The sequence below is a fragment of the Lepidochelys olivacea genome (assembly GCF_965140295.1).
Source record: "Lepidochelys olivacea isolate rLepOli2 genome assembly, chromosome: 16".
Taxonomy (NCBI): domain Eukaryota; kingdom Metazoa; phylum Chordata; order Testudines; family Cheloniidae; genus Lepidochelys; species Lepidochelys olivacea.
In genome coordinates this window covers 21,928,365-21,950,745 of record NC_140426.1, presented here as the reverse complement: position 1 = coordinate 21,950,745, position 22,381 = coordinate 21,928,365, and the positions used below count along the sequence as shown (strand labels likewise).

The following is a 22,381-nucleotide window of genomic DNA, read 5'->3' as shown; positions in this document are numbered from 1 at the left end:
TCTTGAGGATAACACAGAGAGATAAAGAACGGATGTTGCTTGAATGCCAGCAAACACCGGGACCATATGCTACCATGCTTTGTTATGCAATGATTCCAGACTACGTGCGGCTGGCCTGCCATGGTAAAGTGTCCTACCATGGAGGACGGAATAAGGCTGCCTGCCCCAGAAACCTTTTGCAAAGGCTTTGGGAGTACATCCAGGAGAGCTTCATTGAAATGTCCCTGGAGGATTTCCGCTCCATCCCCATACACATTAACAGACTTTTCCAGTAGCTGTACTGGCTGCGAATGCATCCCAAGTCTTCAGGGCAAAATTAATCATTAAACACGCTTGCTTTTAAACCGTGTATTATATGTACAAAGGTACACTCACCAGAGCTGCCTTCTCCGCCTTCAAGGTCTGGGAGCCCGGGTTGGGAGGGTAGTGGCTCCAAGGTGATAAACAGTTCCTGGCTGTCAGGGAGAACGGTTTCTCCGCTTGTCTGGTGTGCGCTTTCATCTTCCTCGTCCCAAAAATCCTCATCCCTGTTGCGTGAGACCCCCCCTTGCAGGAGTCCATGTACGGGGTGGGACAGTGGTAGGGGCACCCCCTACAATTGCATGCAGCTCATCATAGAAGCGGCTTGTCTGGGGCTCTGACCCCAAGCGGGCATTTGCCTCTTGGGTTTTTTGGTAGGCTTGCCTGAGCTCCTTCAGTTTCACTCGGCACTGTTGCAGGTCCCTGTGATAGCCTTTGTCCTTCATGCCCTTGGAGATTTTTTTCAAATATTTTGGCATTTCGTCTTTTGGAACGGAGTTCTGATAGCATGGATTCATCTCCCCATACAGTGATCAGATCCATTACCTCCCGTATGGTCCATGCTGGAGCTCTTTTCCGATTCTGGGACTCCATGGTCACCTGTGCTGAAGAGCTCTGCATGGTCACCTCTGCTGATGAGCTCACCACACTGGCCAAACAGGAAATGAAATTCAAAAGTTCGTGGGGCTTTTCCTGTCTACCTGGCCTGTGCATCTGAATTGAGAGCGCTGTCCAGAGCGGTCACAATGGAGCACTCTGGGATAGCTCCCAGAGGCCAATACTGTCAAATTGTGTCCACACTACCCCAAATTCGACCCAGCGGTTGATTTTAGTGCTAATCCGCTTGTTGGGGAGGAGTACAGAAACTGGTTTTAAGAGCCCTTAAAGTCAGAAAAAATGGCTTTGTAGTGTGGACGAGTGCAGGGCTAAACCAATCTAATGCTGCTAAATCTGACCTAAACTCGTAGTGTAGACCAGGGCTTAGTATTCAGCCTGTAGTACCAGGCAGTGTCACTGGCATGCCTGCAGCTAGTCACAGAGAGCAAATGTTCTCATTTGCACTGTAAGTATTTGTACAGAAAATGTTTACATGCTCATCCAATTAAGGGTCAGAAACAATACCATGTGACTTATCTGACTAATTGCAGCTAACTGCAGCTGGAGTGTTGGCTGTGCATTGAATACTTGCGGCGAGCATCTGTAGTCAACAAAACCTGCACCAAACCCCGCAAATAAATTTGATTAATGAATTAAAATCTGGTGCAAATTGCTCGCGACTGCCCTGCAAGCAGAAAAAGCAGCTCTTTGTCAGATCATAAATTATCCATTGCGGAGTCATAGTTTTTAAAGCTAAAAGGGACCTTTAGGATCTCATAATCTGACCTCCTGCATAGCACAAGCCATGGAATTTCACCCCATGACCTCCACATCGATAACTTGTGGGCAACCCGTTTGCTCAGCTCGGTAGGGAATGCTATTCATCTGGCACCAAACCAAAATGGAAGTCGGGCTCCATCCTCCTCTCTCTTGCTTCCTACTACAGCATTGTTCCTCTGCAGGGCGATTTCTCCAGCTGCCCACAATCATTAAATGCCAACCAAGTACTGTGGGCTGCATGCAGCAACGCACGCTCTGTCTCCTATGGGTAAGGGAGGGCTGCAGCCAGTGGTATCAGTGGCTGTTTTTCATTCTAAGTTCTTCTATAGAAGCAGGGGGGGAATCCCAAAAGCTGTGGGAGTCCCAACATCTCTTAGGGCCAGCCTGCAAAGTCCTTGCTCCTACTGATGGAGAGCAGCTCACATGAAGAGTCTCATTGGTTTCAGTGGAATCCCAAGTAAGTACTGGCCGGTGTGAGTCGCAGCTCTCCAGCCTGGCCCTGTGGGTGTATCTTTCCTCCTGATTCAGTGCACACTCCCTTTAATCAAGAGGAGTGACATGTACCCAGGACAATGCTGCTGCTGAGGGTTTTGGCGTGATGGTTTCAGGTTTCACTGCTGTGGTTTATCGGCTGAATCAAGCACATTGTTAGACTGTGGGGATATCGGTTTGTTGGTTTTGTTTGGTTTTTAAAGCTCAATCAATCAGAGAGTGGAGTGAGAGGTTTCTGCGGTTTAGCCAGCGGGACATCGTTCAAGGTCTCTGAAGTTCCATGTTGCATTGAGTAGGATTTTCGCGTACGCGAGAGGAATAAAACTGCTTCCCAAGAGTGCAAAAACGGTAATAAGCAGGACACGTCTCTGGAGGCCTTCTGCCCAGGGAGTCCCCAGTGCAAATGCGAGTGGCGAGAGCTGGTGGAATCTGCCACAATTTGTTTCCAGTGGAGTTGCCACAGTTTAGGCCATGTCCCTCTCGGGATGGCCAGGATCTCAGACACGCTGAATAGGCAGCGCTAATTTAGGCTCTGCACTTGTACCCCGTGGAGGAGACGCTGGCCGCCCGCAGAAACACCCCTGCAATGGACCAAGGGGTGGCCCAGATAGCTGAGCAGAAGCACCCAGCCTTTCTGTTGAATCCGTATAGATCTCTGGACACCTGATGGGTAACACCCTGAAATCCACTGCGTGACAATAAATAGCAAACGCACAAAGATTCACAAGGTGGTGGTGGGGGGGAATCACCTGCTACAGGCCAGACTGTGCTGTCCCTCATCCTGCTGGATCCCGAGCTCCTGGGAGACTGCTGTTCCTTATTCCTGGAGTATTCAAACCAGGGGCCTGCTCCAGGCACAGGGTGCTACTCTGCAGCAGTAAGGATGCCCAGTGTGTGGCCTTCGTTGGAAGGGGCAGGGCTGCTACCTGCTGCTTCGCCCTTGAAGTGCCCGCTGAATGAGTGCTGCTTGCCCCATGTCTGAGCCTGGGCGTGAGACTCTGCTAGGGCAGGGCCTGCGGCTTTTCCTTATCGCTCCCTTCCCACAGCCACGCTCAGCATTTTGGCTTTTCTCCTGGAGGGCCCAGGATTTCCCCGCGGTGCCACCCTCTGATCCCACTTCCTCAGCCCGCTCAGCTGGAGCGGGCTCCCCTTCCAGCCCTCAGCCTGCTGCCCGCAACCTGTCGAAATCAGTGCTTGGGGGAGAGGAGAGGCCTGGCCGGAGCAGGGGCCGCTGTCTGGCTGAAATCAGGAGTTTGGGGGGGGGGGGATAAAGTCCCTTTAAGCCCCTTGACTTGTGAGCTCCGTCTGACATCACCCGGCCGGGGAGGGGCCTGCCTGCTAGTTATTGTTACTCTGCATCACTTCCTCGCTGCCACCCCGCTAACGGTCACGGCGCCGAGCTGCAGTTGCAAAGTGGCTCTCTCGCTGGGGGGGTGTGTGTGGGGGTTCCGGCTACTCCTGCTCCACAAAGCCTCCTCGGGGAGCAGGGGGGGAGGGAAGGCTTTCAGGCTGGGAGCTGCCTTTTTCATGGCTTTTCTCCCCCACGCTGAGATCCAGAACTCGGCCCCCAAGAGACTCTACTCCAGGTAAGAGAGGGCTTCGCTGGCAGCTGTTGACGCTGCCCCCAGGGTCAGCTGGGTGCACACGGGACTGCAGTGAGCCGGTTTGCACCGGGTTTCTCTTCCGTGCGGGGTTCCGGGGGCGCAGCGCCGCCTGGTGACGGTGCCTCCCCCCCCCCGGCAGGGGCCGTGGCTCGGCCCCGGGGCGGTCTCCCAGCTCCGCCCGGCAAGAGCCCGCTGCGATCACCCGCACGCGGGGCCAGCGGGAAAGTTCTCCGGCTTCGGAGAGAGCCGCGAGGGTGCTGCGAGCCGGCGAGGGTCGCCCGGGGGTGGGCGATGCTTCACGCCGCAGCTCGCCGGTTAAAGCGGCCAGGCCTCCCCCGGCCGTGGGCTTCCCCGGGCTGGCGTCGAGCGGCGGAGACCCCAGACCGGCCGCCGGGCTTTGCAGCCGCTGGCTCACGGCTGCTCCGTCCCTTGCAGCTGTGAGCGCCTGGGCGGGAGCGAGGGGCCCGGCTCCTGTCGTCGACGCTCACCCTCGGCTTGCAGCGGGCGGGGGTGGGAGGGGGTCCTCTGCAGCCCAGCCCGCGACTCTGTGTCGAAGCGAAACCCCCAGGGTCAGCTGGGTGCACACGGGACTGCAGTGAGCCGGTTTGCACCGGGTTTCTCTTCCGTGCGGGGTTCCGGGGGCGCAGCGCCGCCTGGCTCTGGCTGGAAAGGCCCCCTGGGGTCGTGTCTTCTGCTTGCGTCCCTTGGTGTAAACCCTCCTCGTCGAAAACGGAGCCGGCTTTTAGCAAACGCTGCTATTGATCTTCCCGGCTCTGGCACAGACGGGCTTAGAGGGGGGAAGCAGCTCCTCCCTGGCATTGGTTTATCTCGCCCCAGTTCAGAAGGGTGTGTGTACACACGTACACACACGCAGTTGATGCCCCCATGGGCATCGGGGGGGGGGGGGGGTTGAACCAGAGACCTTTAGTGCTAAAAGCAGGAGGTTCCCCCTACTGGAGCTGACCGGAGGAGGGCGGTTCCCTTACACGTTAACTTTAGAGGTTTAATTCCTTACTATGGAACAAGCCCCTGCTGTGTCTGATTCAGCCTGATCTGGGATGTCCAGCTCTGCTGAGACTGGGGCAAAATGGGTATTTGAATTTCACTCTCCCAGGCCAGACCCCTAGCCTCAGAGCTAGAGAGTCCCTCTTGAAAACACTGTTGAAACCAATATGTTTCAGCTGCCTGACAAAAGTTCATTTAGTTGAAAATGTTCTCACCAGCCGTAGCCTCTACCCCCTGGAGCTGAAGGAGCAGCTCCATTAGCCAGCAGCTGTAGTGGATTCTTATCCTCTTGACTAGGGAGGGACAGAGGCCCACAGTGTGGGTTACCAGTGCATCTGGGAGGGGAATCATGTGAAAAGATGGTCTGATGCTTGATTCTGTATAGACCAGTGCTGCTTTTGCAAACATGTAGCAAAGTAGGGCCCTGCTCTGAGTAGCTTACGGTCTATTTCAGGTGGCAAAGGGTACACAGGAGGACTGCAATTCATAACGCGCACTGAGGATTCTGGGTGCAAAAATAAAGGAGGAGGGTTGGCTAGAAATGGGTTTTCCGGGGTGTTTTGTAAGAGGAGAGGAAGTGCTGGTGTGTGGGAAGTGAGAGGCTGTTACTCTCATGGGGGCACAGAAAGTGTAAAGATAAGAGCAGGAGAGAGAATACTGTGCCCCTCCTGGTAGAGAAAAGCTATGACATGGCTGTAATTAACATACAGGGGATTCTTTACTGAAGCTGCTGGCCACACAGACCCTGTAGTTCTCCTTGGTTCTCTAGCACAATTAGTTAGTCGCTGTAGGAGCAACTTAGCATCATGCTAAGATTTTGCCTGGACCAAGCAGTTGTGGATGGGACTATTAGTTACATTACACATTCAGAGCAGAGGCAGATTTGCCCAAACCCCAGTCTCAAAGCGAAAAATGGATGCCACACATGTAAAAGTAGAGAATGTTCTCATGAACCCCATGCAAACTGAAACAGCTGTGTTTTCCCAGCTCTGGTCCTGCCTGTTACTTGAACCAAATCAAAGAAGTCTAGTGTGGAGAAAGTTCATGACCTTAAGATATTTCTGTGTTGCTATCAATATTATCTGCATTTCAGATTCTCTCCAGCAATGGGACACAGTCTGTGCAATATCTGGAATTTTAAAAAAAATTCCTTCTAACCATACACAATATGGTGTTTTTTCCATTGGCCCCTCTTTGATACATGCTTTACACAAAAAGAAAAGGAGTACTTTTGGCACCTTAGAGACTAACCAATTTATTTGAGCATAAGCTTTCGTGAGCTACAGCTCACTTCATCGGATGCATACTGTGGAAACTGCAGAAGACATTATATACACAGAGACCATGAAACAATACCTCCTCCCATCCCACTCTCCTGCTGGTAATAGCTTATCTAAAGTGATCACTCTCCTTACAATGTGTATGATAATCAAGTTGGGCCATTTCCAGCACAAATCCGGGTTTTCTCACCCCCCCCTTCCAAAAACCACACACACAAACTCACTCTCCTGCTGGTAATAGCTTATCCAAAGCGACCACTCTCCCCACAATGTGCACGATAATCAAGGTGGGCCATTTCCAGCACAAATCCAGGTCTTCTCACTTCCCGCCCTACCCCCACAGAAACTCACTCTCCTGCTGGTAATAGCTCATCCAAACTGACCACTCTCCTTACAATGTGTATGATAATCAAGGTACACATTGTAAGGAGAGTGGTCAGTTTGGATGAGCTATTTTAGATAAGCTATTACCAGCAGGAGAGTGGGATGGGAGGAGGTATTGTTTCATGGTCTATGTGTATATAATGTCTTCTGCAGTTTCCACAGTATGCATCCGATGAAGTGAGCTGTAGCTCACGAAAGCTTATGCTCAAATAAATTGGTTAGTCTCTAAGGTGCCAAAAGTACTCCTTTTCTTCCAGCAGGAGAGTGAGTTTGTGTGTGTGTGTGCGGGGGGGGAGGTGAGAAGACCTGGATTTGTGCTGGAAATGGCCCATCTTGATTATCATGCACATTGTGGGGAGAGTGGTCACTTTGGTTGGGCTGTTACCAGCAGGAGAGTGAGTTTGTGTGTGGTGTTTTTGGGGGAGGGAGTGTGAGAAAACCTGGATTTATGCTGGAAACGGCCCAACTTGATTATCATACACATTGTAAGGGGAGTGATCACTTTAGATAAGCTATTACCAGCAGGAGAGTGGGGTGGGAGGAGGTATTGTTTCATGGTCTCTGTGTATATAATGTCTTCTGCAGTTTCCACAGTATGCATCTGATGAAGTGAGCTGTAGCTCACGAAAACTTATACTCAAATAAATTGGTTAGTCTCTAAGGTGCCACAAGTCCTCCTTTTCTTTTTGTGAATACAGACTAACATGGCTGTTACTCTGAAACATGCTTTACACAATAATTCAACCTAGCAATGAAAGGGCTATTTGTCTGATTCTATTGAGTATGGGTTGAAGAGAGCACTAGGTGCCTGTTTAGGTTGTTTTTTTTTCTTCCCCCTGTTGACCACCAGCTGCTGGTAACAGCCAAAAGAGAATGCACTGTTGCAACAAATAGTTTAGCCTACCCCTGTTTTAGGCTGGGGTTGTGGAAATGTATACTACCTTCTAAGCAGGTTAGAGTCAACCTCTCTTACTTCTTGCAAACCTTTTAGTTTAAATAAACTTTAATCATTTTTGTGAAGGAAATCCAAGTGGGCGTTTTGCGACTCTTTAATACATGCCCACCCCTGCATGGTTGCTGCACAACTGCTAATTCAGGGAGGGATAGGAGAGGTGGGTAGATGCCCCACCTCTTACACATGGATTCATCTAGACAGCTCTCAGGAAAGAGATGAGCTGCTAAAATCCCCAGCAAACGAAATTTGACCACTTCAGCTGAGTTTAGCTCTGCGTTTTTGGGATTGCTTGAACTCGGACTACGAGGACTGTGAAATTCCCACAAACCGTGACAGCTGTGACTGAATGTCGTATCCCTGCTGGGAGAATATGCCACGCTGCAGCCTCGAGACCATCCTTTTGCGCCTGACCTACATGCTTTGTGCACCCCAAACTCCCATGGGCTTCCAGGGGAGTCTCAGATGCTGGTGGAATGTGGCCATGTCTTTTGTGCTCCAGGCTCATTGAGTGTGGCTGGGACTGTGACCTTAAGCACTATGTAAGAGCTCAGGCAAGGACTGAAAGTGACCAGGGATCCTGGATCGTGATTTGTGGTGGATACTGTGGATCGGACTCCTCCTTGGGGGAGGGGAGGGGGCGGGTGTCCTCTGAAACCCCAAAACTTAAAGGCTTTCTGCTTTAACAGGCCATTCTGCAGATTGATGAGGCTGTGTGTGAGAGAGGTCGGCATGTTCTTGGGAAAGCAGCAGCATTGAATTCACATCACGGGCCCATTACCAATCCGGCATGGAGAGGACATTAGCTAACAGTGCACTCAGATCAGAAACGAACAAAGCTGGCACGAAGGCTTGGATAAAAGATCACCCTCCCCAGTGCTGCCTGTTTGAAGAGACTCATACAGACTCCAAAGCATTTAGAAATGTTCCTGATTTGCCCTGAGCATGGCATGAACAGCATCCAGCTCATTTAGTGTCAATCCAGCGTTTACCTGACCTATGTGTGCGGGGGGCGGGCAATAGGTATATCAGGGGCCCTCAAAGCATCCTGGTTCTTCCCCTTAATGAAGGCGCCCTATTATGATAGACTCATGGGCTGCATTTTGCCAAAGCCAGTAGGAGCTGAGGTAGCTCAGCACCGGCACAATCGGGCAATATGAAGTGTGTTTGGAAAGTGTTTTAACAGAGCAGGGGAAAGGGAGCTAGTGTTCTGGATTTACTAATCCATTGGGGGGAAGGCCTGTGATCTGAGGGCCCCAAGCACAGCACGGAGAACCTGAGCTCTCCTCCCTGTGCTGACATGGACTCACTCTGTGACCCTTGTGCAAGTCACAGTTCCTCCATGCCTCAGTTTCCCCATTGGTAAATGAGACTAATGAACCATACCTCAGAGGTGGCATGAGGCTTGATTAGAGGCTGTGCTCCTTACTTGGATACATTTCTACTGCAGCCAGCCAGAGTCTGACCTGAGCAAATGTGGCAGGGTGGCCCTGCAGGAGCGTTGACACAGATTGCCTTTTCTGTGCAGCGCTGCCCTTTTGAAGAGACCTCGTGTAATCACTCACCTTTGTACTGCTAGTCATGGTAATGATAGATGGTGTGGGCTGGCTGCTTGCTCCATAAATCTGAGCAAAGCTGGAGTCTGAAATGGGAAAGGGGTGTGGGGAGCGAGGCCAGGGCCATTCTATTCATCCCTGTTTTAGAAAAGTACATCTCTGCTCAGAACGGTTCCACTTTGAAGTGCTTTACACCAGATCCTAGCCACTCTCCCATGCTAGGGAAGGGCACCAGGGCACAATCCCCCAACACACACACCTTGCATGGGACTGCCAGAGTCCTGGAGCTGGGCTTTTTACGGGAAATGGGATGCTTGTATAGCCATCTGGTGAGTGGGTGTTAGTTTCCCCTCTGGGCTCAGTCCATAGAGAATATAAGTCTGTATAGTTCTGGAGGTCCCAGGGTCAGTCCCTGGTGTGTCAGACAGGAGGATGTCCAACACATTTGCACCAACTCCTAAATTGCCCCCTTTTGTGCTACTCTGGCCTCAAAACTGCAGAGAAGATAGGGTCTAGGATTCAGATCCCAAACCAGCCCGCTGAGTGCCCTGAAAAGTTCAGTGGTTTTCTTCTTTTTGAATAAAAGACCAAGTTGGGTGGAAGAACTATATAACAATATGTTCATCAGCTGGGGGATATTCCCTTGGGAAGAGCCTATATCCATATTGCTGCATTTTTTTCAGTAGCTCCCAGAAATCACAATACTCCATGAAATATTCAGATTTTTTTTTGGACACTCAGCACTCAGAGAAGCAAATCTCCAAAGCATTCAAATAAATGGCTGTATATTATTGTGAAAGTGGGGTGGTGTGTTTTGTGTAGTGAAAGTGAAGTATAATTGGGAGCAAAAGAAAATACTTTAACCTGTTTGATAAGATTGCAGAATGGTCATCTCCTTTCCCTGGCCTGTTCAGTCACTGGCTTTTCAGCTGCAATTATTCACCAAGATGAAAATTAGCAGGTGGCTTTTGTTACCTGGACAGCTAGGAACTGGACTGAAATCGACCAACCTGTATCAACCCAGACTGGAACTAAATAGGCAACCTAGCGATGAAAAGCTTCATTATATCTCGCTGTAAATCCTCTGAGCCATCTATGAGAGGTTTCTGATTGTTAGTGGTAGGAGAAACGTCACTGAAGCTTTTTCAAGAAAATACCAGAGATAAACAAACATGACTGGATTGTTCCATCTCACTGGAAAGGAGTTCAGGTGAAATGCATCCTTTGAAATTGCACATGTAGACTAAATGGCTGGACTCACTGTACCAAACCTAAGTGTTTAAAGCACTAAATGGTAACGTTGGGAAGGAAAAACTCTCCTGTTGCATAATGCATTTTGATGCGGGTCCCGAGGGGTTGTCCATGCACAAGTTCCCAGGGTGGATGCTGATTGGTATACTGCAAGTAGGCAGGCACCTTATTTGGTAGGACAAGCAAATAGGTGGAATTGGTGCAGCTAGTTACACGTGCAGAGCGGCAGGCACTCGCTGCAAGCTTAAGTGACTGCACCACAATGATTCAGACCGCAAATGAGATTTATTTTGCACAGTTGACTGTCTCCCCTGTACTCTGTTCACCTCACCTCTGTTGGGACGACTTCTGCAATTCTAAACAGCTACTCTCCTTCCCACCAGTGTTTCCTCCTTCTCCCCAAATGTGTAATTCTACTGCCAGAATCTCTCCCATCATGCATCACAGGCTGAAGGACATTCAGTCCTAGATCTCTGGCAGGTCTAAGGTCTGGTATGCTGTGGGCCATGAGACTTAGAATCATAGAATATCAGGGTTGGAAGGGACCTCAGGAGGTCATCTAGTCCAACCCCCTGCTCAAAGCAGGACCAATTCCCAATTAAATCATCCCAGCCAGGGCTTTGTCAAGCCTGACCTTAAAAACTTCTAAGGAAGGAGATTCTACCACCTCCCTAGGTAACGCATTCCAGTGTTTCACCACCCTCCTAGTGAAAAAGTTTTTCCTAATATCCAGCCTAAACCTCCCCCACTGCAACTTGAGACCATTACTCCTTGTCCTGTCCTCATCTACCACTGAGAATAGTCTAGAACCATCCTCTCTGGAACCACCTCTCAGGTAGTTGAAAGCAGCTATCAAATCCCCCCTCAATCTTCTCTTCTGCAGACTAAACAATCCCTGTTCCCTCAGCCTCTCCTCATAAGTCATGTGTTCCAGACCCCTAATCATTTTTGTTGCCCTTCGCTGGACTCTCTCCAGTTTATCCACATCCTTCTTGTAGTGTGGGGCCCAAAACTGGACACAGTACTCCAGATGAGGCCTCACCAATGTCGAATAGAGGGGGACGTGATCGTCCCTCGATCTGCTCGCTATGCCCCTACTTATACATCCCAAAATGCCATTGGCCTTCTTGGCAACAAGGGCACACTGCTGACTCATATCCAGCTTCTCGTCCACTGTCACCCCTAGGTCCTTTTCTGCAGAACTGCTGCCTAGCCATTTGGTCCCTAGTCTGTAGCTGTGCATTGGGTTCTTCCATCCTAAGTGCAGGACCCTGCACTTATCCTTATTGAACCTCATCAGATTTCTTTTGGCCCAATCCTCCAATTTGTCTAGGTCCCTCTGTATCCTATCCCTGCCCTCCAGCGTATCTACCACTCCTCCCAGTTTAGTATCATCCGCAAATTTGCTGAGAGTGCAATCCACACCATCCTCCAGATCATTTATGAAGATATTGAACAAAACCAGCCCCAGGATTTTGCCATTGGAAAGCCGAAAATGCCCTTGTTTTGTGACATAAGGCCTTTGTTTTTAGCCCCGATATATCAGACCTTCAAACTGCTATATTATTACATTTGAAAAAGCCATTTTAGATCATTATTAGAAGTCTCTAAATTATATTAGCTATAGTTTTTCTGCCCCCACCTACGGCCGGTGTGGTTGGACTCATGGCACGAAGGCAGCCTGCCTTGGCAGGAAAAAGGGTCTGAAAAATCACGCGCACACACATTTCTAAAATGTCTGTGCTGCGTCATAGGGGGTCTAGGCAAAACGCAGGATTACTTGGTGTGGAGTAATGGTTTTGTTAACATCTGTTCAGCTTGCAGGACTTGTTTGTAGTTTTAACATTCATGAGTAACATCCCACAGCAGCAGGCATTCTGCGAGTAACTGGATGGTTTTGTGGCTAAGGCACTGAACTGGAACTCAGGAGATGTAGGTTCATTTCCTGGCTTTGCTACAGACTCCCTGGGTAATCTTGGGCAAGTCACTGTATTTCTCATTTCACGCTATTTAAAAGGGGGTGATTTCTCTCAGCCTTTGTCTCTTCTGTCTATTTAGAGTGTCAGTTTGTTTGGGCTGGAGACACCTCTTACTCTGAATGTGTACAGCCCGTCGCACAATGGGGTTCTGTGCTTAGCTTTGGTGTCCAGTTGCTACTGTAATACAAATAATAAATGCACTGCCCTAAACACAGAGACAAGCATGTGTGTATATAGGTCATCTGAACACTTTGGATTAGTCTTCCAATCAAGATGCTCTATCAGTATTCTCTGTGCCAGTTTAGCTGACTGGCAGTTAACTAACACAGCTTATGCCAGACATTGTGCTTGTTATGTCCTGTTCCCGCAAGCAATAGCAATCCTTGCCTTTTTTTTGTCCTAAAATATTTCATATTGTAGAGCAGATACGACAAACGGATGGAACAGAAATAGCACTTTCGAGTGGGGTGGCAGGCTTAGGAGTTATGCAATTTTCTATCAACTCAAGTCAAACCAACCTGATAGCTTTCTTTGCAGGGTAACAAGCCTTGTGGCTGGGGGGGAAGCAGTAGACGTGGTATAGCTTGACTTTAGTAAGGCTTTTGATACTGTCTCGCATGACCTTCTCATAAACAACCTACATGGAGCTACTATAAGGTGGGTGCATAACTGGTTGGAAAATCGTTCCCAGAGAGTAGTTATCTGTGGTTCACAGTCATGTTGGAAGGGCATAATGAGTGGGGTCCCACAGGGATCGGTTCTGGGTCCAGTTCTGTTCAGTATCTTCATCAGTGATTTAGATAATGGCATACAGAGTACACGTACAAAGTTTGTGGACGATACCAAGCTGGGACGGGTTGCAAGTGCTTTGGAAGATGGGATTAAAATTCAAAATGATCTGGACAAACTGGAGAAATGGTCTGAAGTAAATAGGATGAAATTCAATAAGGACAAATACAAAGTACTCCATTTAGGAAGGAACAATCAGTTGCACACATACGATATGGGAAATGACTGCCTTGGAAGGAGTTCTGCAGAAAGGAATCTGGGGGTCATAGTAGATCACAAGCTAAATATGAGTCAACAGTGTAACACTGTTGCAAAACAAACAAACACATAATTCTGGGATGTATTAGCAGGACTTTTGTAATCAAGACACGAGAAGTAATTCTTCCACTCTACTCCACGCTGATTAGGCCTGAAGTGGAGTATTGTGTCCAGTTCTGAGTGCCACATTTCAGGAAAGATGTGGACAAGTTGGAGAAGTCCAGAGAAGAGCAACAAAAATGATTAAAGTTCTAGAAAACATGACCTATGAGGGAAGATTGAAAAAAAAACTGGGTTTATTTAGTCTGGAGAAGAGAAGACTGAGAGGGGACATGAGAAGAGTTTTCAACTACATAAATGGTTGTTACAAGGAGGAGGGAGAAAAATTGTTGTTCTTAACCTCTGAGGATAGGACAAGAAGCAGTGGGCTTAAATTTCAGCAAGGGTGGTTTAGGTTGGACATTAGGAAAAACTTCCTAACTGTCAGGGTGGTTAAGCACTGGCATAAATTGCCTAGGGAGGTGGTGGAATCTCCATCATTGGGGATTTTTAAAAGCAGGTTGGACAAACACCTGTCAGGGATGCTCTAGATAATACTTAGTCCTGTCATGAGTGCAGGGGACTGGACTAGATGACCTCTCAAGGTCTCTTACAGTTCTGTGATTCTAAGTCAAATAAGCTTAATTGCCTTTCAGGGTTGGAAGCGTCCCCCTAAAGTCAGTTCACAGAGAGCTGAATGTTGACTCTTTAATTGGCCATCTCTGAGCCTTACTGGACAGGGAGACCTGGGCTTGGAAATGATGGCGTTCGCCTGTCCCCTTCCTCTGCTGCACAGCATGGCTCGGTCATGCCTTGCACGGGATGGCCTTGAGTTCCATCACCTGCTACGCGAAGGTCTTTTGCCAGGAGGTTCACCGCTGTGCCGCCGACCTCGTCATAGCTCCTTTCTGCCTCCCCTCCTGGGAAGGGACCTGAAGAACCATGCTCATAGTCAGCAAAGGAGAAGTCAGGGGTACTGATGGGTCCCCAGGTGAGGAGATCATTGGCAGCCAAGTTGGGACTGACTTGGGTGCTGGGAAAATGGTTCGGCTGGACAGTGGGAATGCTGCCATCGCAGGAAATGTTTGTTTTAAAAAGTCTGGGTTGTCTGGGTAGCGAGGAGGAGCCTTTTACCTCTAGATTGCTGGTTCAAATCCAGCTGGGGTCAGCAATACCCAAAAGACATTACCTTCAGGTGGAGACCATGCTGTGTAGGTACCCAATCTCCCAGTGCAGAGGTTTCCAACTCCGGGAGGGCAGAATTTATTCTGAGCTTGCCGGGTGGGGGGGGGACCGTGCACATTTTACCCACATCAATGAGTACCTAGCACCCCGATTCCTCCAGACATATTGCGTCCTCAGATGACGCTGTACATTGGACTCTGGATGGTGCTGTGCATTTTGATGGATTTTTGTTAAGCTCGAATAGCATTATACAAAGTCGTTGGTACCTGTACGTTAAGCTGTTTGCTACGATGCGGTCTGCACATCTAACTGTAAGCATTGACCCCAATTACAGTTTTGCTTGTGCCCTTTATTACGATGGATGGTTGGCTGTGTTTGAATCAGTGCCTTGCTGTTTTTAATATTTAGTGAGAGTTGCATGTTGGCTTTTGTTATTTTTTTATTGGTACATGTACTTGTGTGGCGAGGCAGGGGTGTAAATTGCTACAGAGAAGGGGGGCGTAGGCCAAATAAGTCTGAGAACCACTGTCCTAGCAGACGGGTGCTGGTTAGAGCCTTGGTGCTAACTGGAATTCTCTTTAGCAATATTCATGCACTCCATCTGCCCTTGGTACTTTTGCTGTATGGAATTAATTTCTGCAGTTGTCCTGGGTGATGTAACCAATTAGGGGTTGGCTTAATTTTATTTTAGAAAGGGAATTAGATAGCATGCGTCTATTACAGCCACAGGATGAAAAGCCATTATCAGGGCTGGGAAATTGATTTGCTGAAGAAAAGACATTTGAAAATTCCTTTACGAACATTAGCCCCCACCTCCACATGAAGCTTAAGAATGAGGATGCTACATGACAAATAGCAGAGCCTACTGCAGTGATGGGTGCATTATAAATACCTGGGTAAATGGATAGAAATGGCCTGTGCCAGTTTAATTTGAATTCTTATCCTTGGTATAGTAGCAATGAAAATATTCCAGTATTTGGATTTATGCCAGCACTTTAAAATAAAAAACCAGTGGGGGTTGCCTTTCCTTGGCCTGCTTCTCCAACAGGAGCAAAACCCGACTTGGCTGCAGGAAGGTTAAAGATCGCATATGTTGGCATAAGGCTGGAGAACCAGCTTCTGCCCCCTCAGAGTGAAAACTGGTACAATGTGCTGTACAGCTGGGAAAAGCTCTTTATGGACTGTAGCTAATGGAATGGTGTTAGCCTTTAAAGGAGCTCAGCAGGATGGAAGATCCTGCCTGGATTCAAAAGAACATCACTCATCTGTGCATTAAAGTGTGATCTCTCCAGCTGTGATTTATATGGAAACTTCAATGCTGTAAGTCAGGGTGGCCAACCTGCGGCTCCAGATCCACGTGTGGCTCTTCAGAAGTTAATATGCGGCTCCTTGTCTAGGCACCGACTCTGGAAAGTTGGCATCTGTAGCTCCAGCCCCAATGTGCCGGGGGGTCCTCACTGCTCCACCCCTGGCTCTGCCACAGGCCCTGCCCCCACGCCACCCCTTCCCGCCCCCTCCCCTGAGCCTGCTGTGCCCTCTGTCTCCCCCTTCCTCCCAGAGCCTCCTGCACGCCACGAAACAGCTGATCGGGAGGAAGGGGGAGGTGCTGATCAGCGGGGCTGCGGGGGGTGGGAGGCGCTGGGAGCAGTGGTGGGGGGAGCTGATGGGGAGGCGGCTGACGTACTACTGTGGGTCTTTGGCAACGTACATTGATAAATTCTGTCTCCTTCTCAGGCTCAGGTTGGCCACCTCTGCTGTAAGTGTTCAGTTCCCTGCTGATCTTTGGCCAGAATTAGGGATTGTGTATACAAATTCCAATTTCCTTCCGGAGCTCCTGGGCAGGTAAGGGCTGGCCAGAGAGGTCAGCCTCAACAGGTGCAGAATTCAGCTTGGATAAGTGGCCACAGAGGTTGGATTCTTTTCTCTCTTTACCTCTTCCCTCTGCAGAATCTGTTCCCTGCTGGGGAGAGCAGGCTCATTCTGTTAGTGCTTCTGGCCCTGGATGGGGTACAGTGAGGAGAGCCATCCTTGGCGCATTGCCAGGCCTAGCTGAGAACCGGAAATGAAAAGGAGCCACTTACCTGAATGTTTCAGCACTTTGCAGGGAGTTTGGCTCCGGGGGGTGTTAGCCTGGACACACAAGGCCTCTGAGACCACGAAAACGCTAGGAGAGTGGTCTGTATAGCTGGGACTTGGGCTGTTTCCACTTGGCACTGCCAGGGCATTGGGGGTGCGTGAGGAAGGTCTTCTCTGCCCTCAGCATGAAGCGATGTCAGAGATTCTTTGGTGGGCCCAGCTGCCTCACAGTTGGGCCTGCCACGAGCACGGCCCTCTTGCCTTCTGGAGCTGCTTAGCGTAGCATTGTAAGGAGTCTTAGATGATGCTTCATGGTGTGGGTGAAGGGCAGCTGGGGCTAGGCCCCCAGCTTCCACCCAGATCCTCACTGCTTGTATCTCCTGGTCCTGCTCCCCTCCAGCACTGGGGCCCTCCCAGGTGAATCTGTGGCTCCAAAGCCAGTCGGTTCCTGGGTCACTGCCGACTGGGACTTGTCTCTGGTTTAGGGTCTGCACTGGTGCCCATCCCTGTGGTACTTGAACATGTCTCAGGTTAGGTTGGCAAAGGAGGCTCCTAATGGACATCACCGAAGATTTGGCTCTTTCTCATGCCTGGGAAGGAGAAGCTCTGCATGGGCTCTGATTCATTAGCAATAAGTGACGAGGCAGGCAGAGTTGTAGAAAAGAGATCTTTATGAAGCATGTTGAGTCTCGAGCGTGGGGTAGCAGCCTGGCCCTGGCTTGTGTTCCTGACCCCGTGGTGTCCCTGCCAACTGTGTCTCCCCTGAAACCTGACCATCCTTACTCACTCCCGCTCCTCATATTACAGAGCAGGACATTTCTTTGGGGGTAGGGAGCCCTGGGGGCCTGCCGGCCCCTGTAGACCATTTTGAGCCTGTGCTAGTGAGCAGTCAGTTTGCAAAAGCAGAGTGTGGTGGTGAGAAGGTGGGGTTTATTGGTTGCAAATGTAGTTCCTTAATGCTTAGGCTGAGTTTGAATTAGGGCATATTACATGCATAATACAATGCAGCTGCCCCTCTATGAAATAGGATTGTCCGTGGCAGCACATTAAAGTATTAGGGATCAGGGATATTGCCCAGCAAACCACATTTCAAGAGAATTAATGATGCCTAATTCCATCCGGGTTGGTGGGTGAGGGTCTTGGTAGGATAAATGAGCAGGAAGCAGGCGAGCTGGGCTGATTAGACTCGGTATTCTAAAGCCAAGAGACATCTCCCAGCCTCTGCAGCATTAAAAATGTTGTCAGTCGTCCTCTACAAGCAGTGTGCCAGCCAGCACCAAGGTCAGAGGTGTTTATAAACTGCTGCTGTAGCACAATCCGTGGAGAATTTCACTTTATTATATATATATTTTTTTATTTTTAAGGGGGTATGAAAGGCTGGTGAGGATGAGAGGCTAATATCCATGTCTTGAGCCAAACAATTGGGGTCACATGCTGTGCAAGCTTTCCCCATATAGCTCTGCGGATGTTCTCCATCCTTCCCCGCACCATCCGTGTAGCTATTCCAGTCTTCGTCCTGGCCTCCCCAACTCCATCCCCCAGCAGCTCTGCTGCTGTATGTTAGTCCAGGCCTGCAGGAACCTCTGCTGCTTCATGTCTGGGCCTCCGGCATGCTGCTGTGCCAGGACCTCATTCTGCAACACTGCATGCAGTTCTGGCCACTCCATCTCAAAAGAGAGATGTTAGAACTGGAAAATGTACAGAGAAGGGCAACAAACGCCATTAGGGGTATGAAACAGCTTCCATGTGAGGTGAGATTTAAAACACTGGCTCAGCTTAAAAAAGAGACGACTGAGGGGGGGATATGACAGAAATCTATGAAAGTGTGACTGGTGTCGAGGAAGGGAATCAGGAATTTTTAACTCCTTCACATAACACAGGAACCAGGGGTCACCCAATGGCATTAAGAGGCAGCAGGTTTAAAACGACCACAAGGAAGTACTTTACACTACGCAATGCCAACCTGTGGAACTCATTGCCCAGGAATGTTGTGAAGGCCAAAAGTATAACGGCTAAAAAAAAATGCGATAAGTTTCTGGAGAATAGGACTGTCAATAAGGTTATTAGCCAAGGTGGTCAGGGACACAACCTATGCTCTGGGTGTCCCTAAACCTCTGACTGCCAGAAGCTGGGAGTGGACGACAGGGAATGGATCACTCGATAAATTGCCCTGTTCATTCCCTTTGAAGCACCTGGCACCGGCCACTGTTGAAAGATAGGATACTGGGCTAGATGGACCATTGGTTTGACCCAGGATGGCTGTTCTTATGTCCTGGCGCAACCCCTGCTTGTTCTGGTCCCTGCACCTAACCTCTGCACTTCAAACCCTTCCACACATCACTCCCTGATGTTCCTTGCTGACAACTCGGCAGGTGCACGTCAATCTGACCTTCAACATTTCTGCCATGTCTACTTTGGGATCTCACACAGCCAATGGACCTTTATTTTAATCTACAACATCTCAGTGTTGTCCCCCTACTCTCTATTCTAACCATACACCTTAACGCGTCCCTGCCACAATCCTGGCTAAGTCAATCTGGGCTCACCCAGAGATTTGTCTGTGAATCTCAGGCTGACCTTAAGCCCCCCCTGCTATTCCAGCCCTGCACCTCACATGGCCAGTAGATCTCAATCCTGACCAGTCCTAGACCTCTTGAGGAGAGAATGAAAATCATGGGTTTTTTAAACATTGAGTTGTTTTGCTTTACACAGTTCAGGTGACTCGGCAATGTCTTCAGCCCTGACAAATGAGCCACCAGCTCAGTCTCGGGAGGCAGGACTGTCTTAGGATCTGTTCACCTCTTGATGCTGTGATAGTTTTAGAGTAAACTTTACTCCAGGTAGCTGCCTAAGCAATCCTCCTTCCCCACTTCATGCCTACCGAGCTCTGCTGGCCTTTGAGCAGCCAGCCCAGCTTCCAGAATTCAAAGCCACTTCCCTGTACAAAAAATAGACTAAAAATGCTGACCATCGCCACAAAACAAAAACACATCCTGTATCTTTGCACAGCCTGATCATTAAAGTTGTCTTGGGGCTCTAAGTCAGGACTATTTTTATGCTGTCTGTAGAAAATCTTCCCATAGACTGTCTTGAGCTTTCCCTCCTCTAAGGTATTTGTAATTAAATTTTATTTGGCGGATCTGATTTTCTAAACCATTTAGTCTCCACTGGTACAAATAGGATTTTATTTTTCATGAGAAGCTAAAGAAAGCTGACATAATCCAGTTGGTAAATTTATGTCATGTCTATCTGATCTTAAATGCAGTTGAGCCAGGCAACTCTCCATATGCCCATTTCTGTCCCAATATATAGTTTAAAAGCACATTCCTGCAAGTGCTTGATACTGACCATAGTCCCACTGAAGTCAGCATGGGAGGGGGCGAATCAAGTCCTAGATACAGCTTTCCAATTGTTTTCCCTATTTTATGTGTTTATTTCAATGTAAATTTAAAAAAGTATGGCTATGCAAGGCCTTCGGCACCATAGCACATCATTAGTACCTCAACGCAGGCCCAGCAGCATTAAAATAACCATGGAACTCTGCCAGCCTGCCACCGACAAAAAATGTGCTTTCAATCTCAAGCCGCCTTTAGTTGCCAGAATCTTTCTTTGGGGTTGTCTGAGCTGGGAACGTTGGTCTTTCCAGCAGTGTAAGGTGCCGGGTTACACACTATACTGCACTTATAAAGCTTAGTGTCCTGCCCTGTGTTTAAAAACACCATAGGCCGTTAAACCTGAAGGAATTCCAGACCTCGAGTTGGCTTTTCACCAGTTACATTCTGTCTTTTCTCTTTGCACTCTGCTCACCCAAGCTAGTTAGATTTCATGCTCTGGTTCTCATGCACCAGCCCAGCGCGGTAGCATCTGTGTTGTCTGAATCCAAACAAAACCACTGCACAAGGGCGTTGAAACAAAATGCTAACAAATGTTTCCATTAACATGAGGGATTTGTAAAATCACTTTTTATAAAACAACCCCTGTATGTGGGCACGTGTCCATGGCAAGCAGAAACCCACAGCAGTGAGTCATGGAGCCCGGGTCGCTAAGATTAGCTGTGTAGACATTTAGGCTCGGATTCTGGAGCCCACACGTCTACACAGCAATTGAATGACCCAGCACGGCTTGCTGCAGCAGGTTTCTGCTTGCTGTGCAGACGTACCCTGTGAGGCCTGGGCTCCAGGATAGGAGCCCAGACTCTGACCTTAGTGAGGCAGCTCCAATGAATGCCTTCCAAAAGCAGACATTTTGGCCTGCCTGTCTCTTTTAAGGTGTGGCTCTGATTTGGCACAATCACTTGATATATATGTAGCATGTTCTCCGATCAGCAGAAAATCAAGGCTCAGCTCCCACCGTGCTTTGAAAACCCATTGTATTGAGCGAAACTACCTGTGTCCTGGGCTGGGGACCTAGCAGTGCCTTCCCCCGCATGTGCCTGCCAGTGGAGTGAGACATCAAGATGAACTTGGTAGCCTGATCACTTCAGAGTTTGTTTCAGAGAGTGGGTGTGGGTAGAGAACTGGATTGGGGACTCAGGAGACACGGTCTATTCTTGGCTGTGCCTCTGACATGCAGTGTGACCTCGGGCCAGTCACTTTACCTCGCTCTTTCCTCTCTCATACTTTGTCTTGTCTGTTAGACTGTAAGTTCTTCAGGGCAGAGTCTCGCTCTTACTAGTTGATTTTTAGAGTGCTACTACAATGGGGCTCTGATCTCAGCTGGGGTAGGTAAATGCTACTGCAATGCAAGTAATTAATAATAATAACAGGTTCTGAGATGAAGCTCATGCACACTGCCAGATGGTCCCTGTATGTTCCAAATCATAGTGTCACTGAAATTCCATCATACATTAAGATGATGTCGTGTTGATGTGTGGTTATTTGCAGGTAATACAGAGCTTTTCCTATAGTGAGCTACCCTCCAAACACGGGGCAGTTCATCGTACGTTTCTTTGGCTTTTTCCAGATGTCTCCTACATTTCTCTAAACCACAGCACCACATTTGCTCTTTGGCGGATCCTTCAAGGGCTTCTTTTCTCAGTAGGCTTACCAACCCTCTGGGATTGTCCTGGAGTCTCCAGGAATTAAAGATTAATCTTTAATTAAAGATTGTGTTGTGAAGAAACCTCCAGGAATACGTCCAACCAAAATTGGCAACCCTATTTCTCAGTTTTAGTTCAGTATGGCCTGTTGGCGGTTTTGACTACTGCTGTAGCTTCTAAGGCAGATTTTGTAGTGAATTATTACAGTTTCCTGTACTCCATGGCATGGAGCCTCAAGAGAACAAATGACCTCAAAACAAAATTCTCCTCTGTGATCAACCCTGCAAATCTCTGTGTATTCTGCATTCGTTCCACCCATGAGAGCTAAACCTTGCCAATCCGTATCCCTCTCTCTAGGTTCATGTAGCGTACCCATCCCCATACTGACCAGCAGACATTGTCCTACTCGGATCTCAAAGCGATTTGCCAACGTTACTGGCTATATTCTCACATCCCCCTGGGAAGCATTATCCCCATTTTTACTGTGTGTGGGGGGGGGGGTAGAAAATGAAGCATAGAGAGGTTGAGTGTCTTTGTCCAGGTCAAAGAGGAAGATGGTGGCAGGGCTGGGCTTAGAACCCAGCTCTTCTGAGTCCCAGTTCATTCTTCTGTGCACGCCCTTCCTCCCTCAGAGGATGAGATGTGCACTGAAAGGAGAATTTCCCCCTTAACTTGGTTTCCTATTTTAGTGCTTTCCAGTTCAGTGGCATGGTGCCAGTCCTCTTATTGCTCCATGTTACAATATTCATGCCATTCTTTCTGATCACTGGGGAAAGGTTGTTTAGAAGGAAGCTGGGAACTGATGGTTTTAAGATC

General features: G+C 48.8%; 1 protein-coding gene across 3 annotated transcripts in view; it reads left to right on the top strand.

Annotated features, from left to right (window-relative positions):
- Nucleotides 1–2,440: 2,440 nt before the first annotated feature.
- The window catches only part of GPSM1 (G protein signaling modulator 1), a 144,845-nt gene continuing 124,904 nt past the window's right edge, over nt 2,441–22,381 (top strand). The window contains exon 1 of one of the 3 annotated variants that reach the window (XM_084649704.1): nt 2,441–2,517. Coding sequence is in view for 1 of the 3 variants with exons in the window: in XM_084649701.1 (XP_084505827.1) it covers nt 3,697–3,755 (59 nt within the window). In the remaining 2 variants the exon portion in view is untranslated. Of the gene's footprint in view, nt 2,518–3,605; nt 3,756–22,381 lie in introns of those variants that run through there. The other 2 variants (XM_084649701.1, XM_084649702.1) reach the window with 2 other exon arrangements.